This window comes from Xylocopa sonorina, chromosome 2 (assembly GCF_050948175.1).
Source record: "Xylocopa sonorina isolate GNS202 chromosome 2, iyXylSono1_principal, whole genome shotgun sequence".
NCBI classification, from domain to species: domain Eukaryota; kingdom Metazoa; phylum Arthropoda; class Insecta; order Hymenoptera; family Apidae; genus Xylocopa; species Xylocopa sonorina.
Genome location: NC_135194.1, coordinates 8,852,716 through 8,871,788, shown reverse-complemented (window position 1 = coordinate 8,871,788; position 19,073 = coordinate 8,852,716). Strand labels below are relative to the sequence as shown.

The 19,073-nt window shown below is 39.2% G+C and overlaps 2 protein-coding genes across 13 annotated transcripts in view; both read left to right on the top strand.

The window, feature by feature from the left end:
• Positions 1-9,548, top strand: part of Task6 (TWIK-related acid-sensitive K[+] channel 6) — a 100,263-nt gene extending 90,715 nt beyond the window's left edge. For 2 of the 3 annotated variants that reach the window (XM_076910417.1, XM_076910418.1), the window contains exons 2-7: positions 4,978-5,108; positions 5,819-6,172; positions 6,857-7,012; positions 7,252-7,427; positions 7,869-8,198; positions 8,884-9,548. In XM_076910417.1, the coding sequence (XP_076766532.1) occupies positions 6,046-6,172; positions 6,857-7,012; positions 7,252-7,427; positions 7,869-8,198; positions 8,884-9,198 (1,104 nt within the window). In that variant the 5' untranslated portion in view covers positions 4,978-5,108; positions 5,819-6,045 and the 3' untranslated portion in view covers positions 9,199-9,548. Of the gene's footprint in view, positions 1-4,977; positions 5,109-5,818; positions 6,251-6,856; positions 7,013-7,251; positions 7,428-7,868; positions 8,199-8,883 lie in introns of those variants that run through there. The other variant, XM_076910419.1, reaches the window with a different exon arrangement.
• Positions 9,549-18,266: 8,718 nt separating this feature from the next.
• The window catches only part of LOC143433193 (uncharacterized), a 76,672-nt gene continuing 75,865 nt past the window's right edge, over positions 18,267-19,073 (top strand). For 3 of the 10 annotated variants that reach the window (XM_076910401.1, XM_076910400.1, XM_076910399.1), the window contains exon 1: positions 18,287-18,531. In XM_076910401.1, coding sequence (XP_076766516.1) covers positions 18,400-18,531 — 132 coding nt within the window. In that variant the 5' untranslated portion in view covers positions 18,287-18,399. Of the gene's footprint in view, positions 18,532-19,073 lie in introns of all 10 variants that reach the window. The other 7 variants (XM_076910405.1, XM_076910404.1, XM_076910403.1 and 4 more) reach the window with 5 other exon arrangements.

Here is a 19,073-nt window from a genome sequence, read left to right as displayed (position 1 = left end):
AATTCCGCGGGAGCAACACTGTTGACCTCAACTAGAATATCCTGTCTATTAATCTTTTTCTCTTCGGTGCGTACTTTTTTCGGGTATGACGTAGCACTGAGGAGGTCCTAATTTACGACACCCTCGAGTGTTTGCTTCCTCTGTTCTCCATCGTCATCGCGTCTCGCGGTGACGAAAGACAAAAGACCGTCGTAAACCCTCCGAGTTTCTCTTACATTAGTCAGGACAATTGAGACGTGGAGGGCGGGACAACGTGGGGAAGAACATCGACAAATGAGTGAAAATTGGCAGTGTTCGCTCGGACGAAGGAGTAAAGTTCCGAGGAGATGGAGAGGATGGGTAGTGAAACTTAAACGAGAAGTGAACGTGTGAAAAGATAAGATGCGGGTCGATTATGAGGCGTAATGAAAATAACCTCTAATGCTCCCAGTAGTTTGGCTGATAAAAGCGGGGGAACGGAAGATCTTAACGTGACGATTTTATTGGGAACTCGTAAAAAGACCGAGTGATCCGCGAGCGGGAAGAAATTGGACGCAAATGGCTGCTTTCGTAAGAAAAAGAAGGGGAAAATGCTTTCAACGGTGTTCATTGAAAAAAGAAATACAGAGATACGGAAGAAACTCGATCAATTCCTTTGATCGTATGAAAAAAAAAAAAACGAATAATGGAGAGGAGGAGATTGTTGTGGGAAAGCTCGAGAAGAAATGACAACAGAAATTGTCACGTAGCAGTGATAAGGATTTTATTCAAATACTTTACATAATATATTTCTTCCTTTTATCTGTTTAATTAACTTTATGGTTTCGTTATCGTTAGCATTCCATCGAAAATCTCATTCGACAAATGGAACGAATGCGCTTGTAGTTTACTTCAACGTCGAGATTATTTGTATCGTGGATCCAGCAACATCGTTACAGTGTCTTGATTAAGTTTAATTAACTTCGATGGATGACAGATTTCGAAGAACGTGGGTGAGAATTTTTAAGAACTCCGTGCTCCTCGTGATTCTAAGTGGTGAACGAAATTTTATGAATCTATCACAGTTTCTCAGGGACTTCGTGGGCAGACGTTTTGTTTCTGAAGTTTCGAATCACGAGAATTGAAATTGGTTCGGAACTGAAAGTTACGATTGGAACGTCGGGAGGGAAGAAGGTACAGGTGGTCCCGGAATTCCAGTCACGCAGTGAACATCTCCTGGGAGACATACTTTATAATATAGTAACGAGAATAGCGAGTTAACATTATCGTACTTTTGGCTGGGTTATCTTTTTTCAGAAACGTGGAAATGGGTGTATTGTTTGAAACGATGTAGTCAGTTCTTACGTGTAACGATTTGTTTGATCAATTAATGGGATGATACGATTAACAAAAAAGCTTTGTACGTAATTACAAAATAAATCAATGGCAGCTGCAAAATAACTTGCATCGTGTTTTAAAATAAGAGAGAAAATAATAAAAGTATCCTGAATTATCTCCGTTTTTTTAATTAAACTATCTGTTGTGACATGAGATGAGCTAAATGATAAAATACGAAGAAGTCCTAACAAGCCAGAAGTATTACATTTCACTTATATTTTTCAGTTTAGCTTCACTTACTCAATTATAAAATTACGAACCTCTCATTGCGGCTCATTTAAAAGTTAATTAATGTACAGCGTGACTTTACCTAATACTCGAAAATTAAAAGTGAAAATTAAAGAATATAAATCTACCTATTTTCAAAATGACGAATGAAATGACTAAAGTACGAAACTAAATAACATAAAATATTTATAATTTGTAAGTGACGTTCATATCCGAATGCTTCGTTTATTAAGCACGTCTAGAAAGACACCGTAGGTAGACTTCTTAGAGCAAGTTGAAGTGAAGTTTCTAAGGGAGAGTGTCAATGTGCCCTGGCTGTACGTCGTGTTTCATTTTAGAGTTAGAAGGACGAGAGCAGCATAATGCGCTTTTAACGTTGGTACCCGAAGCTCTGATTATAAACTAACTTCTCCACAGTCGCTTGTATCAACGTTACTGTCAGTTATATAACAGCGATGTTGGAGTCGTATTCCAAACGATGCTCGCAAATCCGTTCGTTGGACGATGCTCTTATATTGATTCCTAGTTACACGACACGGAATTCTGCTCATTAGTGTTAACGAGGTTTCCATTCGGACGACAATGTCCGTCGTCGAAAACAACGGAAACAGAAGCGTCTACGCTGGAGCAAATAACTCGAACTTCCCAGGAAGTCCATAAGAAAATTCTTACGAAGGACTTGCAGAATTCAGGCTGCAATACGAACAAATTTGTCAAGTTTCATTAGTCAATTAGTTACGAGTTTCGTTCGAATCGCACTGTGGAAATTTTGTCATCCCTCTAGTAACGATATTATTTATAAAAAAAAAAAGATTAATTGAATTGAAAATATCACGACGAACAAAATACACAACATCGAGACAGCTATGTCCAGCACAGATCTCTGTGTACCCTTCCCGTTCTCTGTTACAAGTTTTACGTACCACCTGAGATTTCGTGCCGCAAAACCGGAAATTCAGCAGACTAAATTCTGTCAGGAGAACGAATTAGCTAGCAGCGAGATTATACGAGCAATCACGAATCGTCCTTGCAAAATTAACCTTAGAAGTTTCTAGCCCAGGTGTTCCAGGCTTCTGCCTCCCTGCATCCCCGAACGCAGCCGGAAAATTTACAACCACGCCAGTCGTTTACCAAGAATGCACTTCGCCGACGAGTCTAGCACTTTGCAACGAGCTAATTATTAACGAATCGATAATTCAGACGAAATTTAGAAAAAGAAAAGGAAAAAGAAAAAGAAAGTTTGACATGTGGAATTTTTGAAAATCATTTTCTATTAAATAGGGACTTGAACGATATGATCGTGCGGAAAATTCAGAATAAAAACAGAAACTGCATGTAATCTGACGAAGATTAAATAGATTCCATATGATACATAAAAGAATCGAGAGATGGAATAATAAAGGAAGAAAGATGATACCAGAGCAATGCTGGGTGCACGATCGTCGGTTACTCAGGAAGGAAGCAACTGGATTTAAACTCGTAGGGTTGCATCTTGCGTTTCGCTTATTTTAACTCGAGTTACTTCGCAGTGGTCTTATCTGCTTGCTCTCTGTGAAATTCCCTTTCAACTGTTTCCCGTGTAGAGTAAATACCCTCAGATAAAAGCTCTCCCGGATAAACCTCGATTAAGTTCAACTCTTGATACTCCCGATACTATTTGGCGTTCAGATAATTAAAGAATGTAATTGGATCTCATTAAAACTTCACAGAAAACTAAACATTTATCCGATACAGTTTCTGTGCACCCTAAATGAACCAATTCGAGTACTGTCACGACACCACCCATATTTAGACATCCTGAAACGTCTACTCCATCATTTATCCTTCTGTAGGTCCACGAATAACTGCCTGATAAGTAAGACTGAATCCAAACTTTCTGATAATGCACGAACGTTAGCGAGATGTATGTTAATGGCAAATTACAAGTCGTCCGCTCTTTCTCTCTCGCCCTTTCTACCTGTTCCGCTTCGAGCGATTCGGGGCCAGCGTAAAATATCGAGGCGAGATGATAAAAGGCAGATCGCAGCGCCCGCGAGACAGGAATATAATTAAACACGTGACAACGGCATACGATGGCTGAAACCGTGGTTACGCAAACGTCCGGCGTTGACTTTTGCCGATAAACGCGCGTCGACACAAAGTAAAACGTGGCTCATCCTAGCTGACAAACGTGACGCCGCCCTCGTCACAAAGCGTGGACTATTAGCGTAAAACCAGATTTAATAGGCTGAGGAGGAACAATAATGACGCTGGACCCCCGTAACCCTGGGATAACCATTATTCATGGATTCATGATACGTAGCCTGGAAAATCCATTGGCAAATGGACGACGCAACCGCACCTACCTCCCACCGCGTAAAAAGAAGCCAGTGGTAAATACAGGATTAATCGAACGGCACCGCTAAGAGTACACGTTCCATGCTAAAATTACAATTTCGAAGCTCGCATTTTCGTTTGTCGAAAGAAGGGATACTCGTCCAGAGGGGTATTCCACCCAGACAAGTTTTAAGGGATGAATAATGAGTTACTAAGCAGTAATTAAAGTATACGAGTTTACTTTTATGTTTGCTCAGTTTTTTGTGTGACACGACGTTATAATTCTTTGACGTGTCGTTCTCGTTGCTCTAATCGATGTCCATTTGAGATGAGAGTTCGTGGGACCGATGCGGGCAGGAAACGCGCCGATCCGGGAGGAAAAGGTCGACGCGAAATGGATTAAAGGTTCACCGACTTGCAACTTTAGCTCGATTTCTTATCTGGGGCACAGTCTTTGACATTTAAGGAAATAATCGCAATGAACGGGCGGTCTTTGGGGACGGCGTACTTTCGTGATACTTACGAACGGTTCGTTATTCGTTTAATAATACGTAATACCCGATCCCTTTGTTCGCGGGACAATTAAGGTGAATCGTGTCTGTAACGAATTCTTGAAAATCAGTTAAACGATGCATTCTTGAGATAAAAACTTGATGCTGTTACGGCTGTTATTAAATTCTTAAATAGGATTGTACGTTCTCTTAAATTAATCGCGTACGTATTGCTTGTTACCAAAATGATACTCGAAATAATTAAATTGGTAATACGCATCGGATCGCTCCTTTCCGAAATACGAGTCCGGGTCGTAGCGTTTGGACGGGAATTAAAACGAGATTCACAGACTTAACGAAGACAAAGGTTTCATAAAATGGAAATGGTACCACCGTTGAACAGTAAGGTGTACAATGGCGAGTGAAATATTGACGTAAAGGATGTAGTTGCTACGACACTGTAACTCCTAAGTCATACGAGATTACAGCGGATTAAATCGTGCGGACGATAATCAGAAGAATTATTATACGACCGTACGAAAATTGAGCAGCGGGAACTTATCAAAATCCTACTGTTCCGTTTCAGTCGGCACTGAAACCGTTGGGCGCTAAGCTGAGGAATGGAGGGAACGTGGCAGTGGGAGCAGCGAAAGCACTGCCATATCATTCTGCTCAACCTTTTGTCGTACGTAAAGGAGAACCCGGAACAGGCTGCAGGTGAGTACGTCTATATCAGCAGATTTTTTGCTCGGCCTGGCCTCATCACGGATATCTCTCGGTTGAACTCGCTCGAAGGAGAAAAGGACGATTCTCAAAAGAATCCCGTTTTAGCGGCAAGGACGATTATGCCTTTTTATATCCACCGAACCCCTAACGTCGTACCGCGACTAACGTTCGAGAGAGAACGTTTGAAACGCGATCCTTTGCCAGCACTCGAACTACAAAACCAATACGGACGTACGGAGTTTGCTCGGGGAAAGGTCCCTTTCGTGGTTCGCGTGACCGCTCGCCTACTTTCCACCGCTTCGTTTTATCAGCGCTGGAAGTCGTTTGCTTATTAGCGTCGCTCGCGAGGAATCGTCGTGGAGAACCGCACTTCCGCCCGTCTTGAAATCGTCCGGCTAATCGTGTCATCATATAACTTGTACATTTCTGTGGATCGCGGTGGATTCGCGCAATCGTTGGATGAAATCGCGCGGCCATCTATCGTACATTTCGCAAGGGAGGTAAATTTTCTCTCCGCTGAATTCCTCGCAGGGATTTCTCGTAGGCTAATCTTTCGCTAAGCGCTAATTAAACCGACGAACCTATTATCAGCTAAAACTTTTCTAATCTAACTCTATGGTCATTAATTGAACGGTCGAACCGCGGTTATAGCTAACTGCTGAACGTTAGGTGGATGCACACTCAAAATGAAATTGTTTCAGATGAACGAAAGCGGCTGCAAGGTAGTCTCTGCAAGGAAGAAGACACCCTGAAGAAAAGGAGTCGCGTGCCGGGTCTGTAGCGCTCGGTAAAGAGAGGAAGGGCCCCCCGAGCATCATCAGAAAGTGGAAGGGGTCGTCATGGGCCCGGCACACCAAATCGTACCCCACTGAGCGATGCAAGTAGTTAGGGCCGGGGCCCTGCTAGTGAGCATGTGGCTCACTAGAGAATGAAGAAGCAAAACGTCCGGACCCTATCGTTGATCGTCTTCACGTTCACCTACCTCCTTGTCGGCGCTGCAATCTTCGACGTTCTCGAGTCCGAGACGGAGAAACGACGCAAGGAAGCATTGGAGGGTACATTCCTTGTCGACAATGCATGCTTCCGTCCATAAATTATCGGACACTTTGACATTTTTTACGAAATCTTTATTGGTATGTCTCTCGCATGCCGTACGTATTTAATTCAGTTTTTCAACTACACTCCCAACTTTTCTTTCTAACGAGTTGATTGAGAATTCGTTGAATTATGGACGGGAGTATCGTGCGACAATTTCGATAATCCTATACTCGTGACTTTGAAGACGATTGCGGTTAATGCAGTAATGCAACACGATGAAAATTTTATTATTAATTCTTAATTTATAGAATATCACGAAACAAATGTAGATAACAATGTCCCCTGAACTTTCATGATTCGAAATAGCTCTTGACACATTCGGAGACAAAGTTTAGATTAGATCAAGGAGAAAACGATTGGTAAAACTTTGTAATTTTGTTAAAAGTATCGATTTTTTGTCGCTTTACAAACTGAAAACGAACTTTGTAACTGTCTCTTTCATTCCAATTAACATTTTCCACGTAATTCAAGTTCTCTGATACATACTCATTTTGCAAATTGGAAATATGAGTTATACATTTCATTCCAGCAAATATAGAGATAATTTGAATGACAAAAAACAATGTGAAAGTTTCAAAGAATTATTCAATTGTTGCAGTGAAGTTTCCGTAAAGCAATATCTTTTAACGTTATGTTAACAGCCATTGAAAAGATGGTTATACGCAAGTACAATATAAGCGAGGACGACTTCAAGATCATGGAAACAGTGGTGCTGAAGACTGAACCTCACAAAGCTGGTCAACAGTGGAAATTCGCCGGAGCGTTTTACTATGCGACCACGGTCCTCACCACTATCGGTACGGTTCAATTGGTTTCTACCCTTTTTAACATTGTCTAAAGCAACTATAAACTGTGATTCGAGCAAAAGAGAAAAAGAAGCCTCAAACGCAAATTGATTCTTCTCTATTTTCGAATCATTCCTTAAATTAGTCACCAAGGTTCCTAAATTTGTTGCCACAGATTTGATTTGCACGGCCAATCGAATTACTAAATTTGCCAAATGACTTTCACGAGGTATTTATCGCTCAATTTTTAGGTTACGGACATTCGACGCCAAACACCATAAGCGGTAAGCTGTTCACGATGTTCTACGCGATCGTCGGTATCCCGTTAGGACTCGTAATGTTCCAGAGCATAGGAGAGCGTCTGAATAAGTTCTCGTCCGTCGTAATACAGAACGTAAAGACACTTCTTCACTGTAAGGATGTCCGGGTAAATAACTATAAACTCCATTAAACCCCATTACGCACCGTTCCATGTCCGATAAAGACAGTGGAGAAATCAATCCCCTCTTGCCAATTAACTAATTTTACAACAAAGTTTCATTAATCCTAACTATACATTCAGGAGGAACTTCGCTGAACATTTTTAAGATATAAAGTTTTTTAAAATTCTCCAGTTTTATAACAACTTGCCGTAAAACTTCTTTCTTTCCAACGATAAAGTTCCCGAAGTAAGTTCCCAGAGGATAATCTCGCTATCGAGGGAATATATCAGTAACAATTACGACTATATCGGTATAAAATATTACGAATAACTATTGTATTTGTCGTATTGCAGTCTCCTTTTTGACGTAATACTGTTTCATTTCCTTAGTAACAAATACCCAGTACCGTCACAGTTAAGAGTCGCAAAGATTGTACGATTTTTCAGGCCTCAGACACAAATCTTATCTGCGTGGTGACGACTTTGTCTTGCTTAACAATTGCGGGAGGTGCCGCGGCGTTCTCACGGTACGAAGGCTGGTCATACTTCGACTCCATCTACTATTGTTTCATCACATTGACGACCATCGGCTTCGGCGATATGGTCGCGTTGCAAAAGGATAACGCGCTCAACAACAAGCCGGAGTACGTGATGTTCGCTCTGATATTCATTTTATTCGGCTTGGCCATCGTCGCCGCCTCCCTCAATTTATTGGTGCTGAGATTCGTCACGATGAATACGGAGGACGAAAGGCGGGACGAAGCCGAGGCTCTACAGGTAAGGAAACGATTCAGCGGTTTTCACGTAACTGTGAATATCCTTTTAAATATCTCTGAAATAATCAGTTTCTTTCAGTTTGTTAGTATTCGGGAGGACTCGCGATACGTTTTCGGTCGAAAAGTTCCCTGAGAAATACAATGGAAATCGAAATTCGATAACCCTTTGCGGTCTACATATCTCGTACGCAAAGCGTACGAAGCTAGAGAATGATACAGCTCTGTTATTAATGTCTTTCGACGAGCAAAAAAATTTTCGATCACAGTTCATTTGTCCATAGATATCGAACAGTATCTGTATCGTTAACTTATCAATGAAACCAACCTACTCTCGCGCAGTATAAACGATAATCCCACAAACGTTCGCCTAATCTTCTTAAACGCAGCGAGCATTTATTTTTCCCTTTTTCATTTAACGAGAGCCACGTTACACGTGACGCCGGGCCGCAAAGGGTTGGTAGCCAGCCTCCAGCGTACCCTGAACCCCGCTAGCTAGCCCGAATCAATACAAGAAAAGCGTCCCAACAAACCCCTCGTAGCTCCCGTGCGGATCCTCCCCCATCCGTCTAACAGCCAGAAACGTGAACCACCGACCGATAATAGCCCGCGAAACTGACGAGCGGACGCCGTTCGCGGCGTAACGATTTCGAAACGTGAGGGAAAAAAAGATAATTATTATGACGCAGGCTGCGCAAGGAGCAGTGCGCCTGGAGGGCGACGTAATAACGGCGAACGGCTCGATACTATCGGGCCAAGTAGGCAACCACGGTGACACGATATCGTTGGACGACGACACGTCGGTCTGCAGCTGCCGCTGCAGCGGATTCCAGAAGAAACGACGGAGACCACGGTTCACGGTCCGTCGCTCGCCCGGTAAGATCTCGCACCTGCTGCCGATGCAGCAGCTGTCGACGTTGGATATGCGCAGTGAGCTGCGCCCGCCGCCTTTGACGCCGTTGCTGCAACTGCCACCCTTGCATCAACATCGAGCCAGCATCTGACGACCGTCGATCGCCGTCAGCACGCTATCGCAGCAACTACTACCGCGACGGGTGTCCGTTTGAGGCTCTCCCCGGTCTTTACGCGGACGGAAGAGGGACAGACAGATTCGTAGGGGTGGAAATGAGAGAGAGAGGGAGAGAGAGAGAAAGAGAGAGAGAGAGAGAGAGAGAGAGAGCTTTTGCCGGCGACCGCTTCAACGAATTTAATCCTAGGAAACGCGACTTACCGCCTCTCACTTACGACGACCGCGATTAACCGTTCCATAAACCGCGGGATCGGAGTAGAACGACGGGAGATATTTAATTGTTACAACCAATACTCGCCTGGAAACATTTTGCTCGGGGATGAACGTTTTTTTATGGACATTCGTGGAAAGACAACTTGCAATATTGGAACGAGAGATTAGAAAAAATGATGGGGATTTAATACGATCGGATTAGCAGTAAAAATTGTTTAACGGTTCCCAGACGGTTTCCGAGAGAATGTTTCGAGGTCCGTACTAGGTTTTATGTTTCGTTCTGTTTCTAAATTGGTGAAGAAGATTGAATAATTGTTAGATGTTTTACTTAGGATAGAATGTTGAGCTGTTTTATGTTTGGTTTGTTTTAACGTGTAGGATAAGGTAGAGTATCGATTCGATCTGTTAAAATTGAAGATCGATAAAACAAAAATGTCCTTAACTCAGAGTTTTCTGTTTGATACGAGATCGAAAACTATAATACTCCGAGTAACTATGGTTCATGGATGGCACGGTTATTGCGAAACAATCGCAGGAATGACAAGATTCTAATCGAGCACTTAACAATCGACTGAAATTTCGAAAGAAATTATTAGTACTAGAGGAAATTAACGATTTCACAAATACTCGATCAACAATTTCGTACAATCGACTATTGAACAAAAATTGGTTGGAAACGTAATCATAGTAAACTGACTATATACCGAAGGTAATGGAATTCGAGTGCTTCCTATTATTTCTACTTGTTCTTCCAGTAATAATTCAGAAATCACTATTCCTGCATACGAACTCGCCAAAGATATTCCGTGCGTTGTAAGACTAATTAGACAGTACGATCTTCCATCGAATTATTTCATTGCAATGAGAAAAAGAAGAGCAAGAATCTTGTCAGAAATGCAATCAGGGCGGTGAACTAATTCTCAGAAGCAAGTGTTGTGCATGTACAAACAAAAGAGGGATGTGCGAGTGATCATGTGTTCCGTAGACAAGAAGCATTAACAAACAAACAAACAAAAAAATTAAAAAATTAAAAAAAACAACAAATAAGCACGCGAGAGAGGGAGAGAAAGAGATAAAAACTATATATATAGATATATGTACATGCATATATATACATATATCTATGTATATATATCTGCGTTCACACTGCTACAAGGAAGAAAGATATATATATATATATTATAAACAAATATATACACACCAAAAGACATATACACAGGATAAACACGACTTTTTTCATTAAGAAAGCATTTTACAATTTGTATATAATGAACTATAGATATTACACGTACGAATCTAGGTGTACGGAATTAAGGCGTTTCGATCTTACGATGTGTATAAATACATACTTGCGAGATAAACATTATATTATTTATCATGTGAGTGCGCGTACATGACAAAAATCCCATTATCGATTTTCCACTTAATTACCGTTTAATTAATGATCCAGATTGTTGAGAGATCGTGGCCGTAACTACATAGAATTCTAGCTATCGTAGATCTCGTCACGCACGGACGCTCGATCGGAAATGATTAAATTTAAACCAAATAATAAAAAATATATATATAAATAAATATATATATATATATATATTATCTAACGAAGGTAACCAATCCAAAAAGCCGTAGATCACGAGAATTAAATATCGTCCCTCGATCTTTATTGGTTACAGTTTACCTACGAAAAGTCAATCCATCGAGACACGAAGCACGTATTTCCGAATAGATAAACGCGTCATACTATAGTCGAACACGAGCGGAACAATTCTCTTGCCTTTTATCGACAAGTAGAACGTATTCGAGTATTTTTAAGACGTACACACACTGGATTGCACACACACGCGTAGCGTAAGTAGTGAAACTTCGTTTGCCCCGGCTCGGCATTCCGAGTGAATTGCAGAACGGCCAATGCGAAAGGAAACAAAAAGAGGAAGCCCAATGCGACAGGCATTTTTCAGACGATCCTCCTTTTGTACGCTTTATTTTCTTCTCCATTCGTTCTTCTTTCTTTCGTTATCTTATTGCATCACTTTCGTTACGCGTCGATCCCAGCTACTCGTCGATTTTTAAATCCATCCGATTTGTCCACCCTTCGAGTATAAAAACGGCCAACAAAGTTGTGTCGGGTGAAAATTTACACGAAATCTCGCAATAAAATATTTCTCGACGTTGAAGAAAATCTATGCTCTAACGCCGAGACACGAGAATAGAGATTAAAATTACGACACTGGAAATATACTTTTATTGCATCGCATAAATATTAAACAGACGATCGTTTATACCGCTCTTATTATTAATACAAGAAAAGATTACCCCGTGTTTTTTGTTCCGTACCGTAAAAGATTGATTACCTTGGCCAAGTCATATTACACATAAATCATTTCACGTAATCACGTTGCTATGTAAATCGTTCACATCGGAAAGTGATGCAGTAATTATTCCTTCGATTTTGTTATGTTCGTTTCTTAAATGTTTGAAACTCAGAGAAGTACTTGTGTAGTAATTTTTTGTAACTAAACTTCGTCCCGTGAAATCGAAATCGAATCCAAAACACGTCTAAGTTGCCATGATAATTTACATTGCAATGGTTAATGAAAACGATAAACCGTAATCGAGGCTGAGGAAAGTGTGATCACGTAAGCGAAAGTGTTCGCGATTCGATGAACCAGCCGTACTTATGTATCGAACGTTCTATTCGACCGCGGGATCCCATTTTTATTGATAAAAGTTCTGTTCTGGGAAGTGACCAGAAAAATTCGAAGAATCGATAGATTTATTGTGTCTTCGTTAACACTCGCTACGACAGAATGATCGAACGAACGAATTCCACTTGTAACATAATTAGGGTAGGAACAAACAACGATCGCGTCGATTGGAATGGACAATTTTCACGATTCATTAGAAGAGTTACGCGGACATGCGAGTATCACATTGAAAACGAATTCGACGAATCTACGGTTAACCCTCTATAACATCGTGTGACTCACAAGTTGAAAGTTACACCATGCATCCAGATTTTTAAACTATTACTTAAAAACTCTTCCACCGTTGTACCAATATTAGCATTTCATCGCCACGTCGTTGTACTGATACCAAACATTCCACCCACACCATCACTGGTACCTCATTTTTTAAATCAAAATCAAAAACCGTAATCAGTCGGAATGTCTTTGGTTGCAGGTAAAAGAATCCTGGTTATAGAGGGTTGAGATCGCATTTCACATTCTTTCGATCGAGGAGGATTTTATTTTGTACACTCCTCTTAACGAACAAATGATTTTTTTATCCTTTACACCGACTAGCAGATAAAGGACGGTAGCCTTTTCGAAGTCACGAATGCTAATTAATTACCCTGCCCTAAGTCTACGATCATTCATCCCCTCCCAGCCCTTTCTCGCCCAAGTACCATTAAAAATTAGAGATTTATTATAATAACGTTTAAAAAGAAATTATTCCCCTGTGAGAATAAAATTTCTAATAATCCGATATACATTTTTTTATTCTCAAATGGACGTTATAGCGTGTTAAGATAGTACAAGGAGTATATAGACTTTCAGATAATATTTTATATTTATAGCAAGATTCCGTAATTAATAAGTGAGCTTGTAAAACCCTTTAACATCTTCGAGTCTGTAGCAAGTTACGAGTACCGTTTCGTTTTTATCGTTGATTTTTAGTGTTGTAAAGGCGAAGACACGTTTACGATACATAATGAAAACGCTTACGCAGGATAAATCGAGTAAAATTCGTTTTACGATAAATACCGACAGTTCGTCACTAAATTGATAAGTAATGTTGCATATCTCTCTGTTCCACACCTTAAAATTGCAAGGTTCACACAGGGACAGTTAGAGTGTAAAAAATAATTCGGAACTAGCTGAATATCAGATTAAATGATAATAACGAAATGGCCGTGATCGTGGAAACTGAATTCACTTCGCCATTAATAAACAGATATTGATGAAAAACAGGCAAGTATATAAGAAGCTTGTTTACACCAACTGATCGATTCTGAGTGGCTTACTAGAAAACGTGGACTGGTATAATTATTGAAAAAAAAAGAAGAAAAAATTTAAAAAAATCAATCCAAAATATTACCACAAGATGCAAGCTCAAGGTAATGTCACGAATTATATTAAAGTGCCGTCGTTTTCTTATGCATGTTCGAATCCTTGTATTACTTTGGTAATACATATTACTAAAGATGTAGTGAGAAGTATATTTAAAGATCGATGAATAACGAGTTATAGATAGTTTCCATTAACAAAGTTTCATCGGCAGACCATAGTCTATAGCAAATGATCTACGATTGATAACACGTTGTTTTGTCACGTTTTAAGATGCCCGTAAAATGTTCGAAGAGTTTGCAGAAGAGGCATGTGTGTTGATTTATCGTGTTCAAAGAAAATGATTTTAAGAAATGGTACAAAACGTTTCGTTTGTAATCTATTAAACAATAGTGATATTGTGTAATGGATGATTCTTATTTTCCCACTTTTTAGCAATTCGATCGAGATCATTGCAATCCTACTGCAAACCCTTCAATTATAATTCATTCAAAGTACGACTAAATTGTACGATATACAATTTCTCAAGATTACTGCAGTACAAATGGCCATATAAACAGATAGAGTTCACCGGTAACTAAAACTCATCAAGGAGGTTTACATTCGTCATGGAACATTATTTTTCATTGATTACTCGTTATTGTTATTCTATGCCAAAAGTTGGCGACAAGTTTATACGTTTACAGACTTTCATTTCGTATCCAACGCGAACACACGAGAACACAAACGGATACGAGTAACTGCGAACTGATGAAATTTCACTAACGTTAACAAATAGGCATTTGGCTCCTTGTTTAAGAGAGGGATACTATAATGAAAAATAATTTAAAGGGTACGATTTTTCAAGTAAAGTAGCACTCACTATGAATGGTCAAGGTGTATCAAAACTTACGAGACGCGTAGCGCGTGCGAAGGAGATTATACCGTTCAAAGTCAGACACACATATGCTTCGTTCAGGTCGCGATAGAGAATTGCGTTTTCCTACCATCCTTCTCCCATCGATGTTTGATCATTTTTAGCTTGTTAAAACGAGGTCTTGTATCGATATGGTGTGAAATGTACTAAATATGCATAAATTGTCAACGATCTTCGACCAACGCTAGCTTAATTAGTCCCAGTATTGCTGGATAAGCGAGATGACGTTAAGTATTTAACGAGAAAAAAAGCGGTTTAAATAAAAAAAAAAATCAATCGTTCTGATATACATATATATATGTACATATATATGTATATATACCTGACAAAAAGAGAAACGGGTGAAAAATTTTTGCATGGTGTCTGACGTCTCTCGATACGTGACGGCTCAAAAAGTTCTCGAAGGTAATTATTATGAATACCTCCTTAGCGTAACGTAGTTGCATCGATTGAAAATTTCAAGGATTTCAAATTATCTCGATATTAAATGTTCAGTAACGATCAACAGACACCGCTGTAATGAAAACGTACGAGAAGTGCAAGAATTTTCACTCCGCTTGTTTCCCACATTCGACGATTCCGATCGGTTTAATAAACGTGTTGAATACGTGATTGGCTCACAAATTTAATAAACTGTTGATTGGCCTTTGAAATTTCAACACAGAAAATGAAATTACGAGAACGTGTCACACTTAATGTTTTAGTCATTAATTCCGTTAGGTTTACAAAATTTGTAGCGAAAATGCAAGGCGAGTTTCACTTTTATTACCATCTTTATGTCGACACTTCGAAAAATGTAAGACAAACGAAATTTCGTAATATTTTAAGTTTAACATTGTAATTGTTGATGACATGTTCTGTTAATTTCAATTCTGTACAAGCGACTATTGCGACAAAGCTCTAAAATGCATGTACGTATTACATACACGAATATATTCTGCGGCTAGCCCGCGAAATTTCAACTTCCCGCATTTTTATCTTTGTATTAGTAGATAACGAACACGATGATTACCATTAATGTTACCTTACACGAATATAAACAATAATATTTATAATAGCTGTAAATTTACATTTACGACAACTCGGAGAGATATGAAATTAAACAAGAAAATTTAGACACACATTCACGCAATTTTGCTATTATTGTTATAGCATAAAGTGTAAGTAAAATAGTTACGAATTTAACTAATTAATTAACTATATATGAGCATCGAAATAATACAGTTTTATCGCGGTTTCATTGACGACGCGAACTTCAAGCTGCGAAAGAATTACGAGAGTCGTACGAAAAAAAAAAGAAAAAAAAAACACAAGAAAAATGGAAGAAAAACTTGAAAAGCTAAACATGCGAGAGCAAGAAGAAACAACAAAATCTGGCATGTTGTATTTTCGAGTTCTTTTAACGATTAGTCCTCCTATTAAATTTTTCACTACGATTTTATTAATTTTTATAATCATTTCACCGAAAAATTTATAGCAACAGATTCCGTATCTAATATTTAGGTGCGTCTATCTATAATCTATATTCGTAAGATAGTTTCATGTCATCAAGAACGTTAATTTCACCGTGTCTTCTTTACCATTCAATTCGAGCGTTAGTTATTTTCTCTGAAAATTTAAATCGCACTTTCGTATTATATATACACATACGTAATTAATACGAACAATTTTATTAAGAGAGTTGTCGACTCGAAACGGAAAAAAAAACAAATGCCATCTATTAAATAAATCGATAAAAGATTTAAACAAATAGAAACACAAGACTCTTTAAGGTGTACATAATAATAGGAGGATTGAAGACGAATGCTTTCTCGGATCGGACAGTGTTCCAAAGAAATATATTATTCTCTGATATGCGAGGCTTTCTTACTTCGGTTCTCATTCTTTCTTAAAATTAACGACACGATTGACAGAATCTGTTCATTGAAGACATATGCCTGGAAGTACTGTCACTTGCGATAATCACGATTACTTGTAAGATGCGAAACAAGGTCCTTATCGAAAGGGAAAGAGAGAGATAATGGGGATAGAAATCCCAATGGCTCGTACGGGTACAATTTTCTCGAAAAATCGAATGGAAGAAGACCACATATCCCTCGTTCTCATGTATTATAATTAATGCACTGTCGTTGCAAGTATCTTTAGAAGGTCCCCCTTCTTCCTTTCCCTATCCAAAAACAAAAAAGTATCGAAAAAATAAATGAATGTTAAACGAAATAATAAAAGCTGATCGATCGAAGAGACGATGAGAAGAAAATAAGCACGGTAACAGCATGCGTGTGATCGAAATCGGTTCCCAAATCTGCCTGCATACACCGCCACGTGTACCGACGTTTAAGTGGATCGTAATTTGTAAATTACTATGGACTTCCTAATTATATGCTGGTATATGATAATACATGTGCTCTGCCACAATAAAGCAGTTTTTTTTATCTAAAACGAATGCCGTCATTTTTGTTTCCCAATACATTAAACAAGTAAGGAAAGTCCCGCCCTATCATTCGTACTAAAACAGCGCTCTTCGAGAAGTCAAAACGAGACTTTTGAATTAGGATTTCTTATAATTATTCTTTCCTCTATGATTTCTTGGTATTAAATAACAATAATGCAGAAGCATTAGAAATTCAAAAAATTCTTATAGAGATAACTACAAAAACATTTGATCAAGTAAGCATATTGAAAACGGCAAAAAGCTTGCAAAGTACACAAGGTGCAATTCGAATCGAATTTTTATATACAGTTGAGTTCATACAACTCGAAGAAGAGGCAAGACAGGTCATTGATATCTTTAGTGGCACGGTACGGGGGTAAGTTGCATAGCTTTAATAATGTTCAAACGTGGCAGCACTGTGCTGTCTGTGTGATGTCTGTTTTTGCACGACTATGTCCCTTTTTATCTTTAGATATCAATCATTTTTGTCGATTATGCTGGGTACTAAAATTAATTTGACCATAAGAGGAAATAGAATTATATATTGTGTAAACAAATTGTATTTTATATAGACAGAAAATATCCGGAAAAAGTAAACAAATTCATGACTCCAAAGTTATTTTTTACCTTATGCGATTTAATTTTATACAAATGACATTGTCGACGAAATGATTGAAAATATACTTCCTACCATTTCCTAATCAGTCACGTGACCATTACCAGATATTTAAATGCGCATAACAAAGCATACATTCTGAAGAGATAATATAAAGTATGCGCTTCGCTCTTACGATTAAATAAAGAGCTAAAGGCTAAATAAATAACTAGTAAATGTAATTATATATTCTTTCTGGCGCTCAGATTTATTCTTATTATTCATCGACAAGTGTGCTTCGTCTATTTGATCATGCGTGATGGTACCTACAGGTAGAAGTGGGAGTAATTGTACATGAAAATTTGATACGTTTCCATTAACTTGACCGACCTCTTAAACACCTGAACGATCAATTGGTATGTACCAGAGACAAGTTTGCTATACGCGATATCCCGATTTATTCCGTCTAAGAGTTTATTATTTAAAATGGAATTTAAAATCGGCGCAGCTTGCAGCCATCTTGCAATATTACGATTTAACGCAAGTATGATGTAAAGCATATTGTAGAATAAAGTTAACTAAAATATGTAATTTAATACCGTGAAAGATCGAATTTTCTGTTGCGTGGCAATGATTTCGCGATGATATCGTGGTCCATCCATATTAAACGACGATGAATTTGAAAGAGAGAAATCTTCGCGATGTTCAAAACAGTCGTGTGTAAAAGCAGTTGGCTCCGAGCGCGACGTGATCGATACGTAATCGTTCCGTCGAGCATTGCCGAAGTTGGACGGGAACGGGCGAAGGTATTCGAATGCCTCCGAAGTTGACCGACGTACAGTGAGCAAACGACGCGTACCGAAGAACGCGGGGTCTTCTCCGGCTTGGATTGAAACAGCGTTCGCGTCTACGGGCGCGGTTTTGCGTCTCGAGCTGGCGTTTTACATGGTAAAATGTCCTCCCTCGATTATCTGGACCTGTGTCGGCTGTGTCTTGTGAAGGACCGTGTGTCGGTGCCGATTTTCGAGGGTGAAGGAGACGTACGGCAAATATTTCTCAAGATAGCCGCCTGCCTACCGGTCAAGGTAAGCCAACTACGCCATCGCCCCGACAATGGCGATCCGCCATCTTGTGCATTTTCATAGCTACACCGCGTTTCTTTGATCGTCCACAACTTTTCGATCTCCCAGTAGATACGTTCGCTCCCAATTGTTTCGAAGATCGCCCTATAGACAAGAAATTTACGAACTCCCAACTAACGATATCCGCATAATTGTACGCTGCTCGTGTACTGTTTATCTCTCCTTTTCTCTCTTTTGCAACGTCTTCAACTCGTCCACGACGCCACGAATTGTTCAATAAAATTTTGCCGCGCTTTTTTCCCTACCTTAATGAATTGCGGATCTACCCAAAATTTATACTCGTCTGTTGAATAATAAGCTTCCCTTGCGTTTGCTCGTTCAGGGTAGTCCGCAATATTGCTTCTCTATTTACGGCAACTGTAATTGAATAATCCTCTTCCTTTTCGACATCTTGTTTTCATCACTGTTTTCATTATAAAATACTTGCAATTAACTTCTTCGATTCTTAACACCATTCCATTGCTGGATTTATAGTAGTTTTCAAA